This window comes from Mastomys coucha, unplaced genomic scaffold (assembly GCF_008632895.1).
Source record: "Mastomys coucha isolate ucsf_1 unplaced genomic scaffold, UCSF_Mcou_1 pScaffold16, whole genome shotgun sequence".
Classification (NCBI taxonomy): Eukaryota; Metazoa; Chordata; class Mammalia; order Rodentia; family Muridae; genus Mastomys; species Mastomys coucha.
The window spans coordinates 33037387-33061504 of record NW_022196898.1 but is presented as its reverse complement, the minus strand read 5'-3'; the positions used below and the strand labels follow the sequence as shown (position 1 = coordinate 33061504).

General features: G+C 41.9%; 1 protein-coding gene across 3 annotated transcripts in view; it reads left to right on the top strand.

Moving 5' to 3' along the window:
* The first annotated feature begins 2888 nt into the window (after positions 1-2888).
* Positions 2889-24118, top strand: part of Mnd1 (meiotic nuclear divisions 1) — a 72253-nt gene continuing 51023 nt past the window's right edge. Inside the window, exons 1-5 of one of the 3 annotated variants that reach the window (XM_031374209.1) lie at positions 2896-3042; positions 5558-5683; positions 10242-10307; positions 13972-14029; positions 18059-18207. In XM_031374209.1, the coding sequence (XP_031230069.1) occupies positions 10284-10307; positions 13972-14029; positions 18059-18207 (231 nt within the window). In that variant the 5' untranslated portion in view covers positions 2896-3042; positions 5558-5683; positions 10242-10283. Of the gene's footprint in view, positions 3043-5557; positions 5684-8607; positions 8747-10241; positions 10308-13971; positions 14030-18058; positions 18208-24118 lie in introns of those variants that run through there. The other 2 variants (XM_031374208.1, XM_031374207.1) reach the window with 2 other exon arrangements.

Here is a 24118-nt window from a genome sequence, read left to right as displayed (position 1 = left end):
GAGTTTCTCAGTATAGTCCTGGCTGTCCTGGAACTCACTCTGTAGAGCAGGCTGACCTTGAACTCAGAAATCTGCCTGCTTCTGCCTCCCAAGTGCTGGAATTAAAGTGCCTTTATACTTCTGATTCGGCTTTAAGAAATCTAGTATATACCATGACTAGTAGAATGCCCAGGTACTGTTATACTTGTTAGAGGATATCAAAAGCCCTAGGTTCATTCCAATCCTTAAACCAACAACAATAACAACAACTCTCCATTCTGTGGGCTTGAGATAAATGACCTATGGGGTCTGTTGTGAAACAAAAATGCTGGGCCCCTTTTTCATAGAAAGGGACCTGGAGAGACAGTGTCTTAAATAGGGTTGCTATTGCTTTAACACCACGACCATGGCAGTTCTTGTAAAGTAAAATATTTAATTGGGGCTGGCTTACAGTTTCAGAGGCTTAGTACACTCCATCATGGCAGACATGGTGCTGGAGAAGGAGCTGAGAGTTCTACATGAGGAACTGGAGGCAGCAGGGAGAGATTGTGTGTCACACTAGGTGTAGCTTGAGCATGTATGAGACCTCAAAGCCCACTTCCATAGTGACACACTTCCTCCAGCCAGGCCACACCTACAAATAGTGCAACTCCCTATGGACCAAGCATCTGCACACATGAGTTCATGGGAGCCATCCCTATTTACACCACCACATACAGCTTAGTAAAGGGCTTGCTTTGTTGGTGTGAAGACCTGAGTTCCACCCCCCAAACATATATAAAGTGATGGACATGGTGTGTGTTTATAATCCCAGCCCTGGGGAGGTAACGTCAAACAGACCCTGGATCTTGCTTCCAGGCCATCCTAGCTAGTCGGGGTGCTAGAAGCTAGAGAGTGGGAGAAGCCTAGTAGACTCTAGAATCACTGGGGTCCCAGTCTCCCCAGCCACTGTTCCACTAGCACGACAACATCCTACCAGCACCACCAGCTGCTGAGTGGTTGGTGGCCATTATTGCCAGGTGACATCCTGGGGATTGGGGACATCAGGTAAACCAGAGTAAGTGTGTGGACATGCTAGCTATCAGAATGACTGGGAGCCAAATCAGACCCACCCACATAAGGGACAAGAACACCAATGAGAAATGAGAGGAAACATCATCCCATCTGAGAACTGGCTGGGGCCTGTTTGGCTGAAACATAATAGACTGCCTGTCAGATTCTAGCCTCCTAGTTAGCTCTGAAGGTTCCGCATCTTTGAGGAGATGGTACCTCTCCTCTTATTCAGATGAAACTCGTGTTTTTAAAGTAGTTAACTATTCAGGTATTCCCTCCCACGGCATACAATACTCAGAACTCACAGGCTGAAAGGCTGGGGAAAGAGATGTTTGTGGCTCATTCATAAGAGTTTGCATTTTAAGTAGCTAGGAATGATTCTGGTTCCTTTAAAGTGTGGATTTAAAAGGTATTTGTGAGATGATTATAAAACAAATTGTTTGCCTTCCAGAGACAAGGATCCCTGGCTAACCCACCCTGTTGAGTACACAGTGCTCATATTGTTTCTTTCCACAAGCTCACACAATTCTAGGGACTAACACAGCTCATTTTACTTCTTAGCTGGTCTGTTTGCCATACAACTTAAGTTCTAATTAATTGACTTTTTGCTCAAATATTTGAATGACTCTGTGCTTTGACCTCAGTCTTTACATAAATTATGTGTGTAGAAAAGCAACCTACAAAACTTAACCTACACTCAGAAAGACTATACATAGATTTCAGGACTACTGTAAGTTGACCAAAAGGAAGATGACTAAAATTGCTTGCATTTGTATAGTAGTTATTTGATTGGATAAAGCTTATTTTCAGTATAATAATATTTATAACAATAATAACAAAATAGCTTGGGGTGGGAGAACTTGGCTGTCAGGAAGCCCTACCTGGAAACCTAGGGTTGAAAAAAAAACTCAAAAGAATAATTGCAATACAGAGCAAATTAAAAGCTCTAGAAAAGTGTTAATAAAGTGGATTTGATGGAAGCTCTGTGTCACATAATTGACAGGGACACCTGCCTGTTGTCGGGGTGTGAGTGAGGCAAGCAGGTTTGGATACATACTCACCCCTACTCACCATTATTACTCTCCTTTGTAGATGCTTTGGACATTTTTTTGCTAATCACCTTTAATCCCATCTTATGAATTAAAGATTTTAGTGAAACTTTGAGAGACAGATTCACTAGTAGTTGCAAGAAATAATTTAGAAAGCTCCCACATTCTCTTTATTAAGTTCTTACAATCAGCAGAACCAGAATATTTATGATTCACTCACAATACAGACCACCTGCACTACCCTGTACACTCTCACCACTCTGATTCAGAGTACTTTCTAAAGCTAGAGGTGGTGCTCGCCTTTAATCCCAGCATTTAGGAGGCAAAAACAGGCAGATCACTGAATTCCAGGCCGGCTTGGTCTACAGAGAGAGCTCCAGGGCAGTCAAGACTACATAGAGAAACCCTGTCCCCAAAAAGCCAAACAATAAAACAAGACAAAATAAAATAAAATAAAATAGAGAAAGAATTTCTTTTGTAAATGTACTCATTTCCTGCAGCCAAATCCCCATATTTTAAGCTAAAAGAATACACTTAAAAGGGAAGACTCAAAAGTTGTCTTCTAAAAAGAAAAATAAAAGCTACATTGAACACATAAGTAGCAAGCAACTCTGCCACCCCAGAGGCACGGGAAGGGCACAGAAGCCCGTTCTGCTCCAGCTCCCACCCCATGCCCCAATTTTTCCTTTATGCACACTTGCTGCCCAACCCAAACTAGTCCAGCCTGCCCATCTCGGTCGGGCTCCTCCCCTACTGGCTCCGCCCATCATCTCAGGCCGCGCCCCTCACCGCTCGTCCATCTTCTCAGGCCCCGCCCCGGCCCGGCTCCTCCCTCAGGTCCCGAAGCCAATGCGGGCCGCCAGGGGTCGTTGCACCTCCGCCTGCACTTCCTCCGGTCCTTCCCACCGCACGCAGTTGTTGGCGCCAGACTCAAACGGGGAGGCCCGTCGCTCGCACTATGGTAAGAGCGAGGCCGGAACGCGCGCACTTCCGGGCTTCGGGGCCGCGGCGGCACGGGGTTGCGCCTAGCCAGGCCTGGCGAGGTTGGCCCCGCGGCCGCTGCTTTGCCCGAGCTCTGACTACGGCCCGCGCCGCGCTGGTTCCGGACCGGAGCGTTCTAGAACCGAATCCAGAAGCCCGGCGAGTGGAGCCGGTCTGCGGCTCCCGACCGAGAGCCCCAGGGCGCACGCGCGGCGGAGTTGGCTGCCGAAGTGTTCAGGGTCCTTCGGTTCTGCTGGGATTAGAACCCGGGGGTTCTCACAGGCTGGGCACGGCGCTCCCCCTCACTCCAGCCGCACCCCACCTTAGTATGCTCACAGGAGCAGCCCAATAGGCCTTCACTCTGCTATTTAGATCCTGGCAGTCACATCCCCCCCTCCCCCGCCCCAGCATTCTGCAGACTTAGTGTGGGGCCCATGGGTGCGGGCCAACCCTGGTTTACTACCAATCGCCTTTGTCTTTTCGAACTTAATGACTCTTCCCTTTGTATCGTTTTTTTTCTTCAAGGTTTTGTGTCATTCATTCCACTTTTGGCGACAAGAGTATCAACGTGTCGCAAGAGTGATCCCAGATTTTAATATCTTAATTTAGTTGAGAGGCCGTTACACAGGATGGACAAGAATGAGGTCATAGGGCATTTATTTGAAGAAACTTGCCCAGCTGTAATTATTATAACTGATAACGGCTTCTTTGTGGTTAAACTAACAGTCGGGCCACCTGGGCATGAAATGGCCCAAGGAGCCCAGGACCAGGCTCAAAACAACAGTGTTACCAGTGTTTTGTGTTATCATGTTTCTCTTTGTAGAATTAAAGTACCCGACTAAAGGAACTACGCATTGATGTACCGGCCTCACCCTCTTATTTAACCCTCTTTATAGGGCAATTGCCTACTGCTAAAGGGATTTAATGGCTGTTAACTTTTCACATAGGTATTGCTATTAGTTTTATATAAGAGCAGGAAGGGCTGGAGAGATGACTCAGCCATTAAAGGCTAGGCTCACAACCAAAAATATATATGAGTAGGAAAAAAAGTTCAGTGTTATTCTGGTCAAAGTTAAACTTTTGACCTGTTTCCTAATCGTGAATTACTATTTTGATTTGACTTGTCTTGTTAGCTAAGCAATTACAAACATAGGCCTACAGTTTGAAATTGGAGAAAATTAACTTTGTTTTTTTGTTTTGTTTTGTTTGTTTGTTTGTTTTTGGTTTTTTTGAGACAGGGTTTTTCTGTGTAGCTTTGGCTGTCCTGGAACTCACTTTGTAGACCAGGCTGGCCTCAAACTCAGAAATCCGCCTGCCTCTGCCTCCCAAGTGGAGAAAATTAACTTTGAGGGGGACATCTTTTTAACTTTTCAAAACGTTATTACAGCCGGGCAGTGGTGGCACACGCCTTTAATCTCCAGCACTTGGGAGGCAGAGGCAGGCGAATTTCTGAGTTGGAGACCCTGGTCTACAGAGTGAGTTCCAGGACAGGCAGAGCTACAGAGAAACCCTGTCTCCAAAAACAAAAACAAAATATTATTACAAATGATCAACAGGGCTGATCTTAGGAATTCTATAACTATGTATTGGAGAAGACTCTTTAGATACAAGACTCTAAAACGTAGCTTAAAATACTCCGTCAAATAGCAAGTGTCCTAATCCTCAGGTGGCTTTGAGTCCCCTTCATAATCTGAGGGCATCCCTGCTTTACCACAAGGAGAAACCCCTCCCCAGTTTTAAGGACCGAGTCCTTGTTATTTTTCTTTCTTCTTGAAGTCTCTAATGTCAGTATGACACCCTTTTTGCATTAGTTATTTTAAATCTCATCTTGGAAGTTTCCAACTGTGATTAGTAAGAACTCATAAAAGACACAGGGATAAATCATGCTGAAAGTAATACAAATGTATGATACAATTCAGGTGCATTTATATGATGTTCATATTTGTTGTATTAAGAGCTTTCCTAAACTCTGCTCCCCAGGACATTAGATTCTCCTTCTTGTTTGCCTCTGGGGAATTGTAAAGGACTTTCCAGAAATTGTTCATAATTCCAAAATATTAGGAGTTGCCCCCCCCCCCCCCCCAATTTGGGCTCTGTTTTCTCCTGATTTAGCTACATGATTAAGTCCTAATGTAGGGAACTAAGCAAGCTTTGAATGAATGAAGTCCCCAGTGAACATGTGTTGTTGACATGCATGGCCTCACCAGATAGCCCCCCAGCCTCAGGCTTAGAGAGATGGCACTGCTTCCCCCAGGAGAGGAGTGAGCTTTGCCAGTCTGAGTGGAGAATGTTCCCTGTAGCTTTGCTCCCGTCCAAGTGTTTATGGCCTGAAGACCACTCCCCTAGAGAGGCTGCTCTTTGATTACCAAGATTAGTTAGTTAAACCTGCCTCCGTGTTCACACGTATATAATTAACCCTGCTTCCGTGTCTGTCTGTGTGTAATATTCCACCGTATGCAGTAACCTGTCTCTCTGTTCAATTCTGTAATGAACAGGCTGAGCTGCAGTGCTGCAGTTTCTCCATCCAAGAGCCCAGACCACCTAGTTCCAGCTTCCTGCTCTAGTTTTCCTTCATTCCCTCACTGCTCCAGTCAGGTCCAAGTCCCTGGAGCCATGCAGAGGTACTATACCCTAAAGAGATTTCTATTTTCTCTCACAGAACCCCTGATATCCTTAGAAATCTAGTGAGAAAAGCAAATTAAAGCAACGGAGGATACTTCTTAATGCATACACCCATCACCAGCACTGCAGTGCAGTTTATACAGGGTGACCTCCATAGTAGCCTTTTTAAAATTCTTAGCTGAGTGTATATATGGTAGCTTGCTACGCAGTGGTGAGGAAAGCTTAGCTGAGGAGTCTCTTGCTGGGTGTGATCTTTATGATTGGCTCAGATACTGCAAGAGAGCAGTGTGGGAAGGGTTATAAAACCCTCGTGGATTCTAGCTCTGAACCTGAGGTTTAGACAACAGTTCTGCATAGCTTCCCGGAGCCCGGGTGTCCTCTTGGAGAGAGCACTTTGCTTTCTCTCAGCAAGCAAGATGATGGCTGTGGGTTTTCCTGCTACTTAACTCACCCTGTGCTGTCTGTTTAGAAGTGGTGAGCTTTGAAGCTCGAGCAGCTTAGAGTTGGCAGTTTTACTGCTTGTGGTCCTGAAGGTCAGAGCTGGCCTGTATGTCTGCTCTATCCAATTTACCCAGCTTTCTAAGCCCTGAGAAGGCAAGGACAGTGGGTATTCTGAAACTTCTCTGTCTGCTGAGAGAAATTTCAGTGCAGTAAATAATACAATGCAAATGTGTCCTGGGAACACAGGCTCAGCCTGTGAGCTCGGCAGAGGGATAACGAAGAGAATTCCCTAATTATGCTTCAGGGGAACTTTTAGCGTATTGAGTGCAGAGGAGAGATTTTTTTTTTTAGGTAGAGGAATCATTTTATCATCATTACAACCCAAATTACATAGTTTTCCACCTTGTTATGGTAAATTTGGGGGTGGGAGCTACTTTAAATAGTAGGTAGGGGTCAGGTGATAGAGGCCCCTCTACGTCCTATTAGGATGCTTGACATGAGGATTGGAACCATCAAAGGTTGTAAGGATCTGTGCAGACAGCTTCTGTTAGAGGATGAGACAAAAATATGTTTAGGCAGCTGAGGACAGTTACAGGAGATAGCCAATGAGGGCCTGAATCCAGACAGAGGTAGTAGAGTGGTCCAGGCAGACATATTAGAGAATAGTTAAGAACCAGTGTTGACAGAACTTGGTAATTGGTAAAGAGATGAAGGCACCTAGGATGGCTGCCAGGTCTTTGGATAGGTGAAGAGTGTATCTGAGACTTGAGATGTAGAATAGCAGGTTCGGAGTGTGTGTAGGAGAGAAAGGACCAGTTGAGTTTGAAGTCCATCCAGTAGGCAGGTAGATACATGAGATGGAAGTTCAGAAGCATATTTAGGGCCAGATATAAAGATCTGTGGTCTCATCGCAAGTGTTAATTAAAACTAAAGAAGATAAGATCAAAGAAGAAATTTGAGGAGAGGAAGGGCTGAGTAGTGGATCCCTGGGGGACTGCTGTGTTCAAGAGGGTGGATAGAGGAGAGTGGGAGATGTGAACTTAAAGGCTGTTTTTTTATGCACACACTCATCAGGAAACACCACATCATCTCATTGCTGTGGATGAGTTAGCTTCTAGTGTTGCCAGAAGAAATACAGAGTGCCGTTCCAAGATCTTTCTCTTAAGTGTTGGAGACTGATTCTTTCTTACAGAGTTTTTGGTTGGACAGAATCAGTCTTTATCTTCTTATATTTTACATCTTAATAAACAATTTATTTTGTTATGATTTGTTGAGTAGCAGTTTCCTCCAAGATTAAAACTTTGTATCTTGGAGAAACTCTTTAAGATATAGGATATGGAAAGGGACATGAAACAGAGGAGTATGGGAGAGAGATTTACCCAAGACGAAGCAACACAATGGTCTGAGGCACTAGCTTTCTGCTTTGCCAATCAATGCTGCAACCCTTTGACATAGTTCCTCATGTTTGGTGACCCTAACCACAAATGCTTTTCATAGCTACTTCATAAATGTAATTTTGCTATTGTTACAAGTCATGATGTAAAGATCTGCTTTCTGATGGTCCTAGGCTACCCCTGTGAGAGGGTTCTTTGACCACAAGCTGAGAACCTCTGGTCTAAGGAGCCATGGAGCACTCAATTCTAAAGGAAAGTTCATTGAACTAAGACAGGAAGGGCTTTAAGAAGTCCCTGAAATTGACTGAGGCATGGCACTCCCATAGAGTATATAAGCGGTTAAAGACCACTGAGAGTCACTCTCAGATGAGCTTGAAAGAGCAAGACCAGTGGAGCAGCCTGAAGAGGCTCACACTGACTGGGCTTCTGGGAAGGACACTGGGCAGTTTGTTGAGGTGCTGCAAGGTGTACATTGTGCTCCAGATTTGCAGCCTTTTGAGCTGTCATATATGCTAGGGTAGGCTCTGGTGATGCATTTCTGCTCCTGTAAGTCCTTTCCCATAATCCAGTGTCTTAATTAGGGTTTCTGTTCCTGCACAAACATCATGACCAAGAAGCAAGCTGGGGAGGAAAGGGTTTATTTAGCTTACTTCCACATTGCTGTTTATCACCAAAGGAAGTCAGGACTGGAACTCAAGCAGGTCAGGAAGCAGGAGCTGATGCAGAGGCCATGGAGGGATGTTACTTACTGGCTTGCTCAGCTTGCTTTCTTTTAGAGCCCAAGACTACCAGCCCAGGGATGGTACCACCTACAAGGGACCCTCCCCGCTTGATCACTAAATGAGAAAATGCCTTACAGCATTACCTCAACTGAAGCTCCTTTCTCTGTGATAACTCCAGCTTGTGTCAAGTTGACACAAAACCAGCCAGTACATCCAGTAAGTAACCCATCAAAACTCATGAGTTCACCAAGTTGAACTTTGATGGTATATGTACTTTGATCTGTCATCAGTTATCTGTCTGCTGGGAATTGACACTTATTCCTATTTCCCAAGGACACAGTGTCACACAACATTATCCTATGCGGTTTTTGTGAAGGATTCAGAACACTTAAATATTGGGGCTGGTGAGATGGCTCTTCCAGTAACAATGCTTCGTGTTAAGCCTGGCTGTCTGAGTTCAAGTCTTGGAACCCACATAGAGGAAGGAGAAAACCAACTTTGGAAGGTTTTGTTCTACCCTTTTCATATGTTCCATAGCACTCCCCCAATAAACAATTAATTAATAAATGTTAGTGTGGAATCCCAAATCCCAGACTAGTGCTGTTTTTCATATTGCTTTTATTTTCATTGGAATTTTTGCCTTAAAAAACTTGGCTCCTCTTTTTAATTTGAATGTAAGTTGATATGCTATATATATATATATATATATATATATATATATATATACACACACACACATATATATATGTATATATATACACATACATATATATACACATACATATATAATAGTAAAACTATTCTGTACTTTAGTTTACATATTGCTTATCTTATTTTCAAATTTAATAATGATTCACGTGTATTACAGGCTCCCGCTTGCTATCTAGATAGGTTTTTTTCTTTCTTGAGCCTATACATTCCTATCACTATTTGTTTCTTTTTAATTAAAATATTTAAAAATTTTTATGTATATGGATGTTTTGCCTGAATGTATATTTGTACACCATGTGTATGCCTAGTGCCCAGGACGGCCAGAAGAGTGGGACAGATGTCCTGGGACTGAAGTCACAGACAGAGCCACCATGCAGGTGCTGGGAAACGAACCCCGTCCTCTGGAAGCACAGCCAGTGGTCTTTAACCGCTGAGCCATCTCCAGCCCTTGCTGCTACCATTCGTACACTTGAATTTGACTCTAATCTTGTCACTCCTCAGCTTTAGAAATTTCTCAGCACTTTTTCGTTGTCGTGGTAAGATCCACTCTCTTCCCTGTTAGCCTTTGGTAATCTGACCTAAGATGAATTTTTGAAAAGTACTTGCCATTTGCTCCCTCTGCACAGTCCATCCAGTAACCATCTTAATGCTTGTCTTGGACATCTGCAACTCTGTGCTTGTGCATGGGTCCACACAGGGCACCCCTCCCCACTTCCCAGCCTGACCCAGTCCTTTTCATCTCTAGCCTTCTAGATTAACACGTTTCCCTTCCCAGCTGGGATTAATTAACGCTGTCTTGGATATTTATGCAACAATTTGTGCTTGTAGCTATTAATTAGTTATGAGTGACTATTTTCTTTCAAAAGGCAAGCCTTCTGAAAGTTAATGCAGTGACTTGTCATTGATTCATTTTATAGATACTAAGTTTCTACAAAGGGAATGGTGATGGTTCTGAGTTCAAGGCCAGCCTGGTCTACAGAGGAGTTCCAGGACAACCAGGGCTACACAGAGAAACCCTTTCTTGAAAAACCAAAAAATAAAATAAAAATACATTTCCACAAAATGTTTTCTCAATCACTGTTTGTATAGAAAATTAGCAGCCCCTACTTCAAGAGTTGGCATATAATCATTAAAGTAAGTCTTAGGGTCAGGCCTGAGGGTGCCAATCCTGTTGATACTAAACAAAGTCAAATACATTTTAAGATAATGTTCAATGCCAAATTGTTGTGAAATGCTGTTTTTTTTTAACTACTGCTTTTTGTTTTTGTTTTTGTTGTTCTATGTTTTAGTCAAAGAAAAGAGGACTGAGTGGGGAGGAAAAGAGAACCCGGATGATGGAGATATTTTTTGAGACAGTAAGTTATTTTTCCTAATGTTGTTAGTATTTTGTGTGACTTTCACATTAAATACATCTTCACAGTATGTTGTGCATTTTTCTGTTGTATAAATCTTTTTTTGTTAGAGACCCACACTGACTTGGTTTTGGGGGGTGGGGGGGAGGGACACATAAAATTCTGTAAACATTTTTGGCTCTCCTGAGCTGAGGAATAGGAAAGGGCCGTATCTCTTATTCATAGTGTTTTATCCGGACTGTCCCGTAGACTGATAGCAGAACTCGCTTTCTGAGTCATGTATTGATGGTGACCTCTTTCTGTCTGAAATAGTTGCAGTAGTTCACTGAGTGCTGTCTGGGTGCAGACCCGGCCCAGGCGTGTAGTGTAGGTTCTCTGAATTCACCAGTGCACAGTCCTGTAAGGTCGTCAGCTTTGCTTTACAGCTGAGCACTCTGGAGACAGAGTGTCTGAACAGCCTACCCAGGATTCAGAGAACAAGAGTGGACATTAGCCGGGTTTAAACAAGGAGGGTCACCTGGTTTTATAGGGAGCACAAATACTTGCTTCTTTGTGTTTACCAGTCTGTCTACAGCACAACGTTTATGATGATACCCAGGACTCTTTAATTTATTCCAGATGTCTGCCAGTCACTAAGGGGAAATAAAGTTTCAGCTTCACTAAGTAACAGTCAGAGTTCAAACCCAGGCTCTGGATCCTACTTTCTTTACATGTTCCTATACATGGGCCTTTCTTTCACGAAGAAACAAGTGCAAACAGGCCTTGTACCCCCCATACCCCCTATCTCCCCAAATTGTCCTTGTGGCTCAGGGGGAACTTTGGTCCACTGGCTGTTTTCATCCTGTGCAGTTGGGGGGAAATGGCAAAATAAAATATTACATCGTCAAGATTTCTTTTCATTTTCTAGTACAGATTCTCAGTAAAGCAGTTAAAATGTTCCCAGGGCGTTTGAAAGCCCATGTCTCACCTTTATGGTTGTAGAGCCAGGGCAAAACTGATGTTCTGAAGATAAAGCTTGTTTTAGGTTTTGCTTTGGCTGAGTTGAAATTTTTTTCCTGTAGCCTTAGAGCAAAAACAGATTTACTTTCTTCCAGGCAGTAGAAACCCAAGGAAAGTAGTCAGTGAAGAGATTTTATCCTTTCAGTGTTAATTTTCGGTGTTAAATATCAAAGTTGGCCATTTCTAGTTTAAAATGTTCACTTTCACCCTTCAATGGCATTTTGACACTAATGACTAACGCTGAAGACTAGACACTTAAAGATGTTCAATACTGAGTTTTTCTTCAGGGTTATTACTTCTATTAGTTAGTTTCATTCAGTTCATGTCTTCCTATTTTGTCTTCACATTATGATATAATACGTTGCTGCTTACTTATTGAATCCATCAATTTGGGGGATGGAATTGAAAAGTATTAGCTGGGCAGTGGTGGTGCACACCTTTAATCCCAGCACTTGGGAGGCAAAGGCAGGTGGATTTCTGAGTTTGAGGCCAGCCTGGTCTACAGAGTGAGTTCCAGGACGGCCAGGGCTATGCAAAGAAACCCTGTCTGGAAACCCCCTTCCCCTGCAAGAAAAGGAAAAATGTTAATAGTGAACTTTGGAAACATAATAGAAAACATTGTGTCTGTTTTCTGTGGAATCGAACACAGTATATCTGGGGTCCACTGATGCCAAATGTTGGTAATTATTAGACATCAGCTCCTCAAGATTCAGTGCAAATCAATATTATGGTCCAAGGTAGCATGGATTCTGGAATTCACTTTCTGGAACTTGGATTCTAGTTCCATTCTTGCTAAGTAAAATTCCAACAAGCTCAAATATGGTTTCTACACTGTCAGTTATAGATTTGGCATTAGATGTGGCCCTTCCACACAGTGTCATGACTAAATGCTCACTCTGTGGTATTAAGTAGAAAATGCCAACTCTAAACAAATATTTCCATATGATTATACATGTTAATGGTAGGGTTATGTTTATAGTCTGTTTTCTCTGTCATGATGATGAAAGTGTAATACCTTCTGAATTAATTAGAAAACTTACTGGTTAAGCACCTTGTACCATGCTGCCTCTGATCACAGATGCTGGCTAGGCACCGTGTACCTTACTGCTTCTAATCAAGTACATGTACCATGCTGCCTCTAATCATGGAATGCTGGCTAAGCACCATGTACTGTGCTACCTCTAATCATGGATGCTGGTTAGCACCATGTGTTATACTGTATAATCATGGATGCTGGCTAAGCACTGTACCCTGCTGCTTCTAATCATGAATTGTTCACCAACAATGTCTTGGGAATGCTTTCAAAACCATCTGTAGTAAAGACAGCTCATGAGGAGTCCACAGTTGCAGTCCTCAATGTCATCCACTTTCTATTCCTTTTGTTTTTGGAGACCCTTTGTGTATTTCTAGGTTCCAGGCTGCTTTGTCAGTAGACAGTTTGTAAATGTTTTCTTTTAGGTAGTTATCTGTCTTCTCAGTTTCTTAACATGCCTATTTAAGTGAGCAGTGGTCTTGACCTTTATCAAGGTTTAGTTTCTGTTCTCTTGAACTTGCTTTTTCAGTTTCTTTAGAAAGCAGTGGATCCCTATCCCATCCTAGTCTCAGGGCTTCTTTCTACTTATTAAATGTGTTGGTCTTCCCAGACTATTTCACTTTCCCTGACCAAATGTTTTTCCACACCACAGTGGTCAGTCAGCAAGAGTGTCCCCTGGCCACTAGATTAAATACTCCATAGATGTACTTCGCTCTGTGTATATTAAGTGTATCAGTGTATGGGTCAGTAAGTGGACCAGTGATTGGGACACAGCATGAGCTGGACAGTTTTTCTATCATGTAGTTAGCTGCTTCATAAAACCTTAAATGAAAACCAACTTGGACAGTCGTCTAACTTTTAGTTATTACTGCTGAGTCTGTGGAGCATGATACATACCAAATAAAGCACTCTTTTTTTTTTCTTTGGCTCTTATTCCCTCCCTCGTTTCCTCTTCCCCCTTCCTTTCTTTTTGAAATATGGCCTTGTTATATTGCTCAGCCTGGCTTCAAAATTTGGGGCCCAGGCAATCCTCTCATCACTGACCTTAGTATTTTGTTTGTTTGTTTGTTTGTTTTTTATTTATTTTGTTTTTTGTTTTTTAGATTTGTTATTTTAAAATTTTTATGTGTATGAGTGTTAGCCTGCATGTATGTATGTGTACCACGTGTGTGGCCAGATGCCAGAACACACCAGATGCCCTGAACCACCATATGGCTATTGGGAACCAAATTAGGGTCCTTTGTAAGAGCAGTGAGTGCTTTTAACCACAGAGTCATCTCTTCAGCCTCCTGGTTTTTGGTTTTCTGACCATCAGAGAGTCAGAGCAGCACATTATCTGATGGCACAGATTACCCACCAGAGCTAGTTCCTGCTTCCATGAGAAGATGTGCTGTTGTTCTTGTTGCAGTTATGAATAGGCAACTGTGCTCATGTAGAAGTATGTCTACCTTAAGTTCAATGGATGGCGTTGAATGCAATAGTTTCTTCTAGTTCTAAAATGCTCATTTCTAGTACATTATACACTTGTAGACATAGCTTTTTGATGTTATGTTTTATGAACACAGCTATAGTAAATATAAATAAATAGTAGGAAGTAATTATGTATTTCTCATCTTCTTTAACTCTTTTAACCAGAGAGACGTATTCCAGCTGAAAGACCTAGAGAAGCTTGCTCCCAAAGAGAAAGGCATCAGTAAGTATTAAAGAGACTGGCAGGGTGGGGATTTGGGGGCCCAGGACTCAGGCTTTTTTGCAGTCTTCTTTCCTTTTATGGACAATGCAGACGTCTAGAAATAAATACATTTGTAAAAGCCCCAATGTGACACTCTTTAGGAATCAAAGCAGTCTCTCTGTTTGGACCCTCTGCCCTAGAATACATATGTGTACTTGCATATATACTTTTACCCATGTGCACTCTTATTTTATTGTTTATTTCAAGAGAAATAAAGATTGCTTCACTTATTTTGTAGTGCTTGTCAAATATGATTTGGTATCTTTACATAGTGCATTAGTTTCCTGAGGCTGTATTACTATTTATTATAAATTTGATAGCTTAAGGAAAATGACTTCTTTCCCATGCCTCTGAGCTCTAGAGGCAGAAGACTGACATGAAGGTATAGGCAGGGTCGTGTAGTGATAACTTTGGAATTTAGATTTCTTTAAAAAACACAGAGCTATTATATGTCTTTATTTTAACCCCAGGCGTGGGGCTATGGGGCTGCTTCCCAGCAGCTGACTGTGATTTGCCTCGTGCTCTAGCAGGGGCATAGTTTTGCCAGTTGTAGTTAGTTTCTATGATCTGTGACATCTGGAATTTTGGGGATTTTTTTAGAGGGTATATAAGTGCCAGAGCCCCAGTAAATTTGGGTGGGTGGTTGTTGGTTGTTTAGGGGGTGGTGGTTGCAGTTTGTTAGAGCTATGCTCAAAGAAGAACTAAGAAGAAAAAGTTAGATTTAGATCTCTCCCTCTCTCTCTCTCTCTCTCTTTCTCTCTCTCTCTCTCTCTCTCTGTCTCTCCTCTCTCCCCTCCCTCCCTCCCTCCCTCTTTCTCCCCCTCCCCAACCCCAATCTGTGTTTCTCTCCTGTCTAGTATTAGCGGGTGAAACACGGTGGATAAAGGATGGGAAAAAGAAGAACCCACAAAGTAACAAAGACCAGCTACAGGGCTGGTTCCCTGGGAGACTGAGGAAGACGCCTTCCTTCTCTCCCAGGACTCACTGGCTGCCAGCAGTGTGTGCCTGATGCCTATCCTTGCTACGGTCAGCCAGTGCGCTTCCCTTCTTTGTTGCTTGTTCCCTTTTCTCTGTGACAGCCATTGACCTTAAGGCTGATTCTGCACCAAGGTGACTTCATCGCAAGATCCTTTTTAATTACACTAAGTCTGCTAGTTAGACTTTGCATTGCTGTGACAGAATGCCTGCCAAAGCAACAGCTAGTTTTGCTCCGTTTCAGAGGTTTTCAGGAGAGAGCAGGTAGAACAGCAACTCCCATCACTGCACTAAGGAAGAAGAACGTGGGTAGAGCTTTTCTGTTCCAAAATCACGACTATAAACATTTTGAGGTTTTATTTGTCAGTGTCTATCTGTAAAGATTTGACATTCTGAGAGGGAATCATGCTACTTATGCGGTTTGTGTTTGGCTATTTGTGTGTGTGGTGGGGCAGTGAGTGTGCTGGGGATATTGACCCGGGGCCTCATCCTTAGGCTAGTACTCTACTACTGAGCTGCACTTGGCTATGCATCTGTTTTATATAACACCTCATCTGCATGTGTATGTAACTCGTTTTGGAAGTGAATTCTATCCTATGACTACTTATCAAACTTGCTTAGTTGGTCATCTATTGTTGACTATTTAGATCAGTGCTTCTTAACCTGTGGGGCATGTTCCCTTTGGGGGTTGAATGAACTTTCACAGGGGTCATGTAAGATCACTGAAAAACACAGATATTTCTATTACTATTCATAACAGTAGCTAAATTACAGTTAGAAAGTAGCAATGAAAATTATTTTATGGTTGGGAGTCACCCCAACATTAAGAACTGTATTAAAGGGCCGGAGAGTTAGGAAGATTGAGAACCACTGATCTTGATTGTGTACAAATACTGCTGCTAAAAATATTGTGTAATTAACATGCTCTGTGTTCCAGACTGAGCTGTGCTCTTTCATAATTCATATGTTGAATCTCCAACCCTCTGGAAATCAGACCTGCGCAAGGGAGTGTTGCGGTCTCAGCACTTGGGAAATCATGAGTTGAGTTAGTGTGATCTCCATGGTGTGAGACTGTCACAATCAAATGCAGAAATAAATGATTATGTGAGGTTTTAAGAGTGGAACTCTAATTTTAAGAACAGGAAGAGAGAGATCTTTGTACATGTCTCCTGAGGAAAGGCCACCCGTAATGAAAACACAGGCTGTCTCAAAATAAGCAAAGCGTCCTTACCAGTAATCATTGGGGTCCTGTCTTGTCCTGGTTGCCAGAACTTTGGGAATGGGGACTGAGCACAGGGCCTGACCCTCCTGAGGCCAGTGCTCTCTGGTGGTGCCTTAACTGCTGCTTAAGTGCCTGCCTGTGCGGTTGGGGTATGGAATCCAAGCAAACCAAACCTTTGTCCGTGTTTGTCCGCCTCTCAGGTTACTTCAGTAGGCTCCCTCTGCAGAAGTAAAATGGAAAACAAAGGCTGCGTAGCTCTCAGAGTTTGACTGAGTATTCTTAAATTGCCTTCAAGAAAGGCTTGACCAAATTGTGCTCATTGGCTTTCCTTTTCTTTTTCAGTCCTGGGCGTTGTGTCCAGGTCCTGTCCATGCTAGGCAAGTGCTGTGTCATTGAGCCTCCCCACGGAGCCTCCCTGCTGGCTCCTCTCATTTTTAGAGTCCTTTGACTTGCATTTCAGAGTGTACTTTATGAGTAGGGGGTGAATGTTTTGCACATTGACACATTTGGTGTCAGTTTTATATATTAGATTTTTAAATTTTAAATAACTTTCATAGCTAGATATCTGCTTTAGAAAAATTTAAATGGATATTAAAATAGGGATATAGATTTTTGGTACATAGGAAGTAAGCATTATTAGTAGGTTCTGATTTTAAATCTTAGCCCTAAATATTAGAACTATTTTGTTTCTATATTGTTTAATATTTCACAACTTTTAGTTTTCTTAGTTGAAGTTAATATATGTCTATTTCTGGGAAATAAATAAAGAGAAGAAAGTAAAAATCCCCTTTGACCTGCCTGCCATCCCAACTCCTGTCACATTACTGCATATTGTCTTCTCGCTCCTCATATGCTGTACAAGGCAGCATTTACTTAACTGTGGCATTAAAATTGGTCTATAACACTGCATTATGGTTTTAGAAATCCAATTAATTGAGTTACTTTCCAATTTCTTTATATACTAAAAAAATGCTTTGACAAGCATGTATGTCCATCTTTATGTTCTGTGGCTGAGTTCATTCAAGCGAAATTTCTTCAAGAAGCAAAGGCATCAATGTAAAGTTTTAGGTACACACTGCTATATTTCCCACCATGTTGATAATGCTGGTCTCCTTGAATCCTTTCTTCTATCTTTCCATGTTGTCATTTGGTTGTTGGGGGCTATACTGTTTGTTCTAGTTTGTCTTCAGAGTGGGTTGAAAAGGCTAGGGGTGGAGCTTAGCAATAGAGCACTTATCTACATATTCAAACCTGGTTTCAAACCCTAGGACTACAAAAATAAATACAGCTCATTATAGTTAAAATATATTGACCATCACTGTGTATAGAACAGGTTTATTTGTTTTTAAATTAGCACACAAAGTCCAGGTTTTCTCACGGTGCTGTGATATATACTTTGTTTTGGTTAGTCCCCCTTCTCTCTCCTGCCCGCCCCCCTGTCTCTCTATCACCCTCTAAGTACCAGGGCTGTTCACCACCAGTGTTCATCTGGCACGTTTATGTCACTGTGTCCTGGTGCCCTTTGTACCTCCTCTCTTATCTTTCTTCTGTCATGCCCCTTTTGAGTTACATGGCCTCTGCCCACATTCACTCTCACATAAGCTCCTAAGGTCTGTGTGGAAGAGAGGACCTGTGATGTTTGCTTTATGAGCCTGGGTCACCTCACTTTTGGAGCACACCTAGATGCCTAGCTTTTAACTGTAATATTCTCTGCAATGTTTCTCTAGTTATTTGCTTTTGAACTTTGCTTAGGATGCTGCTTAACATAGTGTCTGTGAATGTTTTCTCCTCAGCTGCCATGTCAGTGAAAGAAGTCCTGCAGAGCTTGGTGGATGACGGCATGGTTGACTGTGAGAGGATTGGGACGTCCAATTACTATTGGGCTTTTCCGAGCAAGGCTTTTCATGCCAGGAAGCGCAAGATGGAGGCTCTGAACACTCAGGTAAGTCACCACCATTACGAAGAGGTGTGCTTTGCTGCCGCACAGAAGATTGTCCCTTAGTGCTTTTCTCACTCAGTGGCTTCCCTCAAACTTCAAACGTACATTTTTATTTGGGTTCAACGTCTAGAGAAAATGAACATCTCTTTCTCATAAGAGGTATGGATGGTAGGGTTGTAGTGAGTGGCAGGCTGCTGCCATAGCTTGCACAAGCCCTAGGTTTCCTCCCAAACAACTACAAGCATAACAACACAAAACCATAAAATGCCCTTAGAATGCTTCACCTTTTATTTTACTGTTATATTTTCTAGTATTTTAGTTCTTTAAAAAAAAAAAATCAGTAGACTCTGGGAGGGGCAGCTTTATTTAGATTTGGTTTATAGGAAATGATGGAAAAGGAGAGAGAATCCTAATCTGTTGCTTCCTGTCTTGGTCTCATAATTTCCTGTTGTTGGTGTCATGTGTTGTTAATGTATATCTATGTATAATAGTCTGTGAGCCAGTTTTGAGATCTTATTAGCTAGAGCCTGTTAGGTGTAGGGGCTCACTGTTAGGTGTTTTATGGCTGTTTTTTCTTCCATGTGTGTAGAGGAAGGGTGTAGGGTGTGTGTGAATGTACTTGTTGTGTATGTCCTATGTATATGTGTGTGAGTGTGTGTGTGTGTAGAGAGAGAGACAGACAGACACACATACACACACACACACCGACTGGAGGACAATCTTTGGTATCTTCCAGAATGCTGTCACCTCCTACTGAGACAGGGTTTTTATTGACTAGAGCTCAATAATTAGCTAGCCTGGCTGGCCACGGAGTCCCAGGCATCCTCCTGTCTTCACCTCCACAGTGCCAGGTTTACAAGCATGCACCACTCTGCTTGGCATTACTTTTACATGGTCTAGGATTGAATGAGGTTCTTGTGCTTTGCTTTATTGTGAGGTTTTTGTTGTTGTTCTTTTGCTTTTTGGTTTATGTTTTATTTTTATATGAGACAATGTCTCATGTGGTTTAGACCAGCTATACATAAACCTGCTTTGCACTCGAGGAGATTCTGTCCCATGATTATTCTGCCTTCTCCTTCCAAGTGTTAGGATTATAAGTGTGTGCTACCAACCAACAGATTTTGGCAAGTGCGTGATTTCATGTGTTTACAAGCACAGTGTCCTACCCAGGAGTGTCACTGCCTGACACACCCCTTACTCTGCTTGTTCTTCCTTCTACTCCTTCAGCTCCAGAACCGCTGCTCTTCCTATTTTTAGACAGTATCTTCCTGTAACCCAGGCTCCCTCACACTGCAGTCCTGCCTCAGGAGGTAGCTGACCTTTTTTGTCTTCAGAGTTTTACTTTTCCTAACTTGCACATGACTGAAATCATCCATGCCGCAGCCTTCACTGATTGGCTTCTTGCACTTAAGAAGATGCATTTAAGGTTTCACTGTGTCTTAGAGGTTTGATAGCTCATTTTTCTATCAATGAATAAATTTTATCACATTTAATATATCTTAATACATGCATTTAGCTTTTGGGCATCTTGGATGCTTCCAGGTTATGAAAAATCTATTAGACCTTTGTGTCCATGTTTTTGTCTAATGTATGCTTTCAGCTTATTTGGGTATTACTGAGGGTCATCATTTCTGGATTGTGTGATTAGTGTGTTTTGTGTGCCTTCCAGTATAGATGTACTACTGTGTATTTTCATCTGTGGAGACTGAGTTTTCCTGTCATTGTACAGTGGTGTGGTCAGTAGATAATCAACATGTGGTGGTATTTCATTGCTTCTGTTTGCAACTCCCTGATGCTATCTATGATTTGGAGCTCCATTTTATACATGCATGCCATCTGTATGGGAGAAGATGTAATTCTATCTTAGTCTTTTGCTGACTTTTCATTTGTTTCTTCAGTGTTGACTTGTAAAACCTTTGTATCCAAAGACTTGAAAAATATAATACTGAAGAGGTTTTAGAATCCATGGTCAGGGCAAAATTCTTATTTTTATTTAGTAAAGATGGTAGCTACCCAAACATCTGCCAAGGGAAAATGAAAATTGAGTCTTATTCATTGTAGAAAGGAATAAATTCTGATACTCAGTACAATGTGATGGTCCCTGAAGACATGCTAGGGAACTAAGCCAGCTACAAGACAACCCATCGTATACAACCCCACATGTCTTATGGCCAAAGTGCATCGTGAGTCAGGGAACAAATAGGAAGAGAGAAGGCCTGTGCCCACAATGCCTTTGGAGGACACACCCCCAAGTGACCTCATTTCTGTCCATTAGGCCCCACCTCTGGAAGGTTTCGTCACCTCCCTGTAGTCCCATTTTGAATCAAACCTTTAACATGGCAAGGTTCTAAACTATGGCACATGGCTATTTTTTTAAACCTTATTGCATTTTTCTGCAATTTTTGCTTTTATCACTTTTGTAAATTCTGTTTCCCTTCATCTGTTCTTAGCCAGATTCTTACACCTTTGAGACTCTTTCTCAGACCTGCTAGCTCAGAGACGTTTGTTCTTTATGCTTGTATTAAAGTCTCACCACAAATGTAGTATGTGGTTTTTGACATGCACTGCTGGTGTCCTGTAGTAAACATGGCGTGTGTTTACTAATGTAGCATGTACTCTATTAAGGGAACAGTGTATCTAAAACAAGCTCCTTCTCATAGGTGATATAAGTGGAAGAATAGCTTCAAATTTCCTGGAAAAGTTTTAATTTTCTTTAGAAGTCTCTCTCTGTTTCTCTGTCTCTGTCTCTGTCTCTCTTTCTCTCTGTTTGTCTCTCTCTTTTTCTCCCTCTGAATATGACTGTAGAGAAATGTAAATTAGAAGCATCAGGCTAGGTTGTACATCAGGAAAAGCATAAAGATTAGATCATAAAAACAACTGAGGCCATGTTTCTAAGATGAGTGTTACAGATATTTTATCAGTTTGAGGTGTGAGTCGGAAGTAGGCAACAGTTTGGTTCTTGAATGATCTCTGAATGGTGTTCAGTTTCTTGGGCAAACAGGTCAGGACCCTGTAATGAGACAGGTGGAAGGAAAAACCCAGTCATGATATTTTCTGCAACACACGTGAGATTTGATGATTGGAAGAAGCTGAAGTGTACCAATGGGTGGTCTCAGTCAAGAGACAACACAGTGGAGAATATCAGCCAGTGTCTCAGGCAGGCCTCAGAGATGCAGTGTGTCAAAGGGAGGCTTGTATATCTGTGGAAGGGAAAGTGGATTGTGGTGAGTATGTGGATGAAGATAGTGTGAGGCAGCTAGCAAGAGCAAGCACAGCTGGTAACATACTTCTAAGTGACCAGCTGAGAGAAAGAAACAGCATAGAGTGGGTGCCTCTGTGATCATGTGTAATCTGTACTTTAAAGATAAGTATACACATATGAAGAAGCATAAGGCTAAAGACTTGTTCCAAACAATGGCAGAGCCTAAGTGAAAGATCTTGGATCTTCGAAGGCACTTTGACCTCTCTACCTCTGGACTCCTTGGAAATTAAGCTTTTATGTAACTCTGGTTTTTGTTAATTATTCCAGTACTTGTGGTCATCTTCTGAATAAGTATGTCGCTTTGCAGTCTGTCTTTAAATCTGGGCTAGGCCTTCTGTTAGTTATCTTTTACTGGGTTAAAACACAGTGTAACTTCAGACACTGTAACTTCAAGGAACTAACACTGATACCATCCATGTCTGTGTGTCTGAAAACGAGGCCTGGTTTCAGTGAGTACCTCTGGCTCACAGTCTTGTTGGAGGCTGTAGTTCCACTGCTATGGCAGGGCTGCATTATCCTGCATTGTCACTCAGCTGGGTGTCCTGGGGAGCACAGGCTTCTAGGCACAGCCCTTCAGTTACAGGGCGCAGGCTCTGTAGGCTCTGGCTAAGGCCCTCACATCTTTAACTTTTGGCCAGAGGTCTCCCTCAGTTCTTACTGTGGGTCTTTCCAGAATGCAATTTACTGCAGTCATGCCTAGACTATTGCCTAATAAATGTAAATTCTTTGTAAACAATTACATTTATAGAATAATGACAAAAATCTTAAAGTCTGTACATTTCTAATACAGATGCATTTTCCCCCCGAATTTTTTTTATTCCTAGTTGATTGAATCAGTATTTGTGAAACCCATGGGTACAAAAGGCCAATTACAAAACAAAAAACAAAACAAAACAAAACAAAAACTTTTTTCTTTTTGTTAAAATTTGCTTAGTACATTCCATATTTATTTTTGTGTTCTCTCTTTGCAGTGTGTTTGCAAAGATATGTAATTGGGTTTTGCATTTTTATGTTTTTATGTAAGCTGACAATTTCTGTCTTTTAGTGTGTTAGACCATTTATATTTAGTGTTAGGATCAGTATGATTAAATTTGCTGTCATAATTGATTTTTGTTGCTTGACAATAAATATTGTGCTTTCTTGATCCAACAAATAACTTACTGAACGTTTGAGCCTTATAAATGGTCAGTTCTGTCTTAAATTGGTGCTTATTATACATTTCTTGGCCAAGGCAGAGATGCTTTACCTTAAATGAAAAAGGCCAAATGTGGTTTCTTAGGCTTTAATTCTAGACTTACCATAGTTCATAGTAACTAACTATACTGGGTACTTGGGTAATCCTTATAGAAGCAAGCAAGAATGTCTTAGTAGTATTGTGAGTCCAACTATTTCAAAGTTGATGGTAGTTGATGTTTATACCGAATGAATGAAGACCAGGGTGTTTCTGTTCCCACTGCTCTGGTTTTCTTGGACCACAGTGTAAGAGATGAACAACATATGCCAACTTTGCCAAGTCATCATATAAAGTAGCTGCTGTAAATATGCTCCTATCCTGCTAGGCTGAGATTCAACATCCCATGTAGTTTTGGGTCCACCCCTCTTTTAGAAGTCTCTCTTAGAAGCTTAACCTGACAGCCACAGCTCTGTAAATCAGAAGCCTGGGCATGCCAACTGATAGGCATGGGTCCTGCGACTCCTGTTCTAATCCACAACAGGGTTTGGTCTTTGTTTTTCTCAAGTAGATGGAAAAGCTTGCAAGCTTTTCTTCAGCTTTTCAGAGGTTTGCTTTCCCCATGTGTGAGAGAGGCCACACTGCTTTTATGGGCTGTGGTGAAAGTGAAGTGTAAGGTTCCTGCTACTTTAGGGTTTCTGCATAAGGTGGCCACACATTCAGGTAAATTATGGCTCATGCAGGAGTGTAGACTGGAAACTTACTTGCTCAATCAGAGCAAGTAACTGAGGGCATGCATTTTACTGAAGGCCATTCAAAAAGTAGAAGTCAGTGTTCATTCTTTGTAGGAAAAACCCGGTGAGCTGTGTGGCAAGTATGATTTAGAGCAGAGTGATTGACCGACAGCCTGAAGGGTGCTGCTTTGAAGTGTGACTAGTAACTGCCGATTAGCCACACTCAAGGCTGCAGTGAAGGATCGGCTCCTCTGCAGATTGCCAAAGTGTAATGTTGACTTCCTTTGAGTTTTCTTGTTAATTATTTCCAGATTGGCCTGGGGTGGGGGTGGGTCAGCTCTTCATTTCCTTCCTTTTAATGTCATTCCTGTTCTGCCACTGACTCCAATTACGTGCAGGAATGTGCTTGTCTCTTGAGGATAGACATTCTTATAGGAAATTTGAAAATTAAATCAGGAAATATATTTTTTCTCCTTCACATTTCGATTGTATATATTGGTCATCATTGAAGACAGTTTGAAGGACTCACAGTTGTAATTTTTTTTTTCATTGTAATAAGGCTGTATTTCAATGACCCTCACATCACCAAAGGATTTTACCTCCATTGTAGCTAAGCTAAGAGTTAATAGTTCTGCTGCACCAAGAAATGAATTGTAGGCTCGATTTTGAAATGAATTGTAGACTTCCTGCTATGGTCAAAGCTATTTGACTTGAGTGAGTGACTTCATTTTTAGCCCACAGAGAACA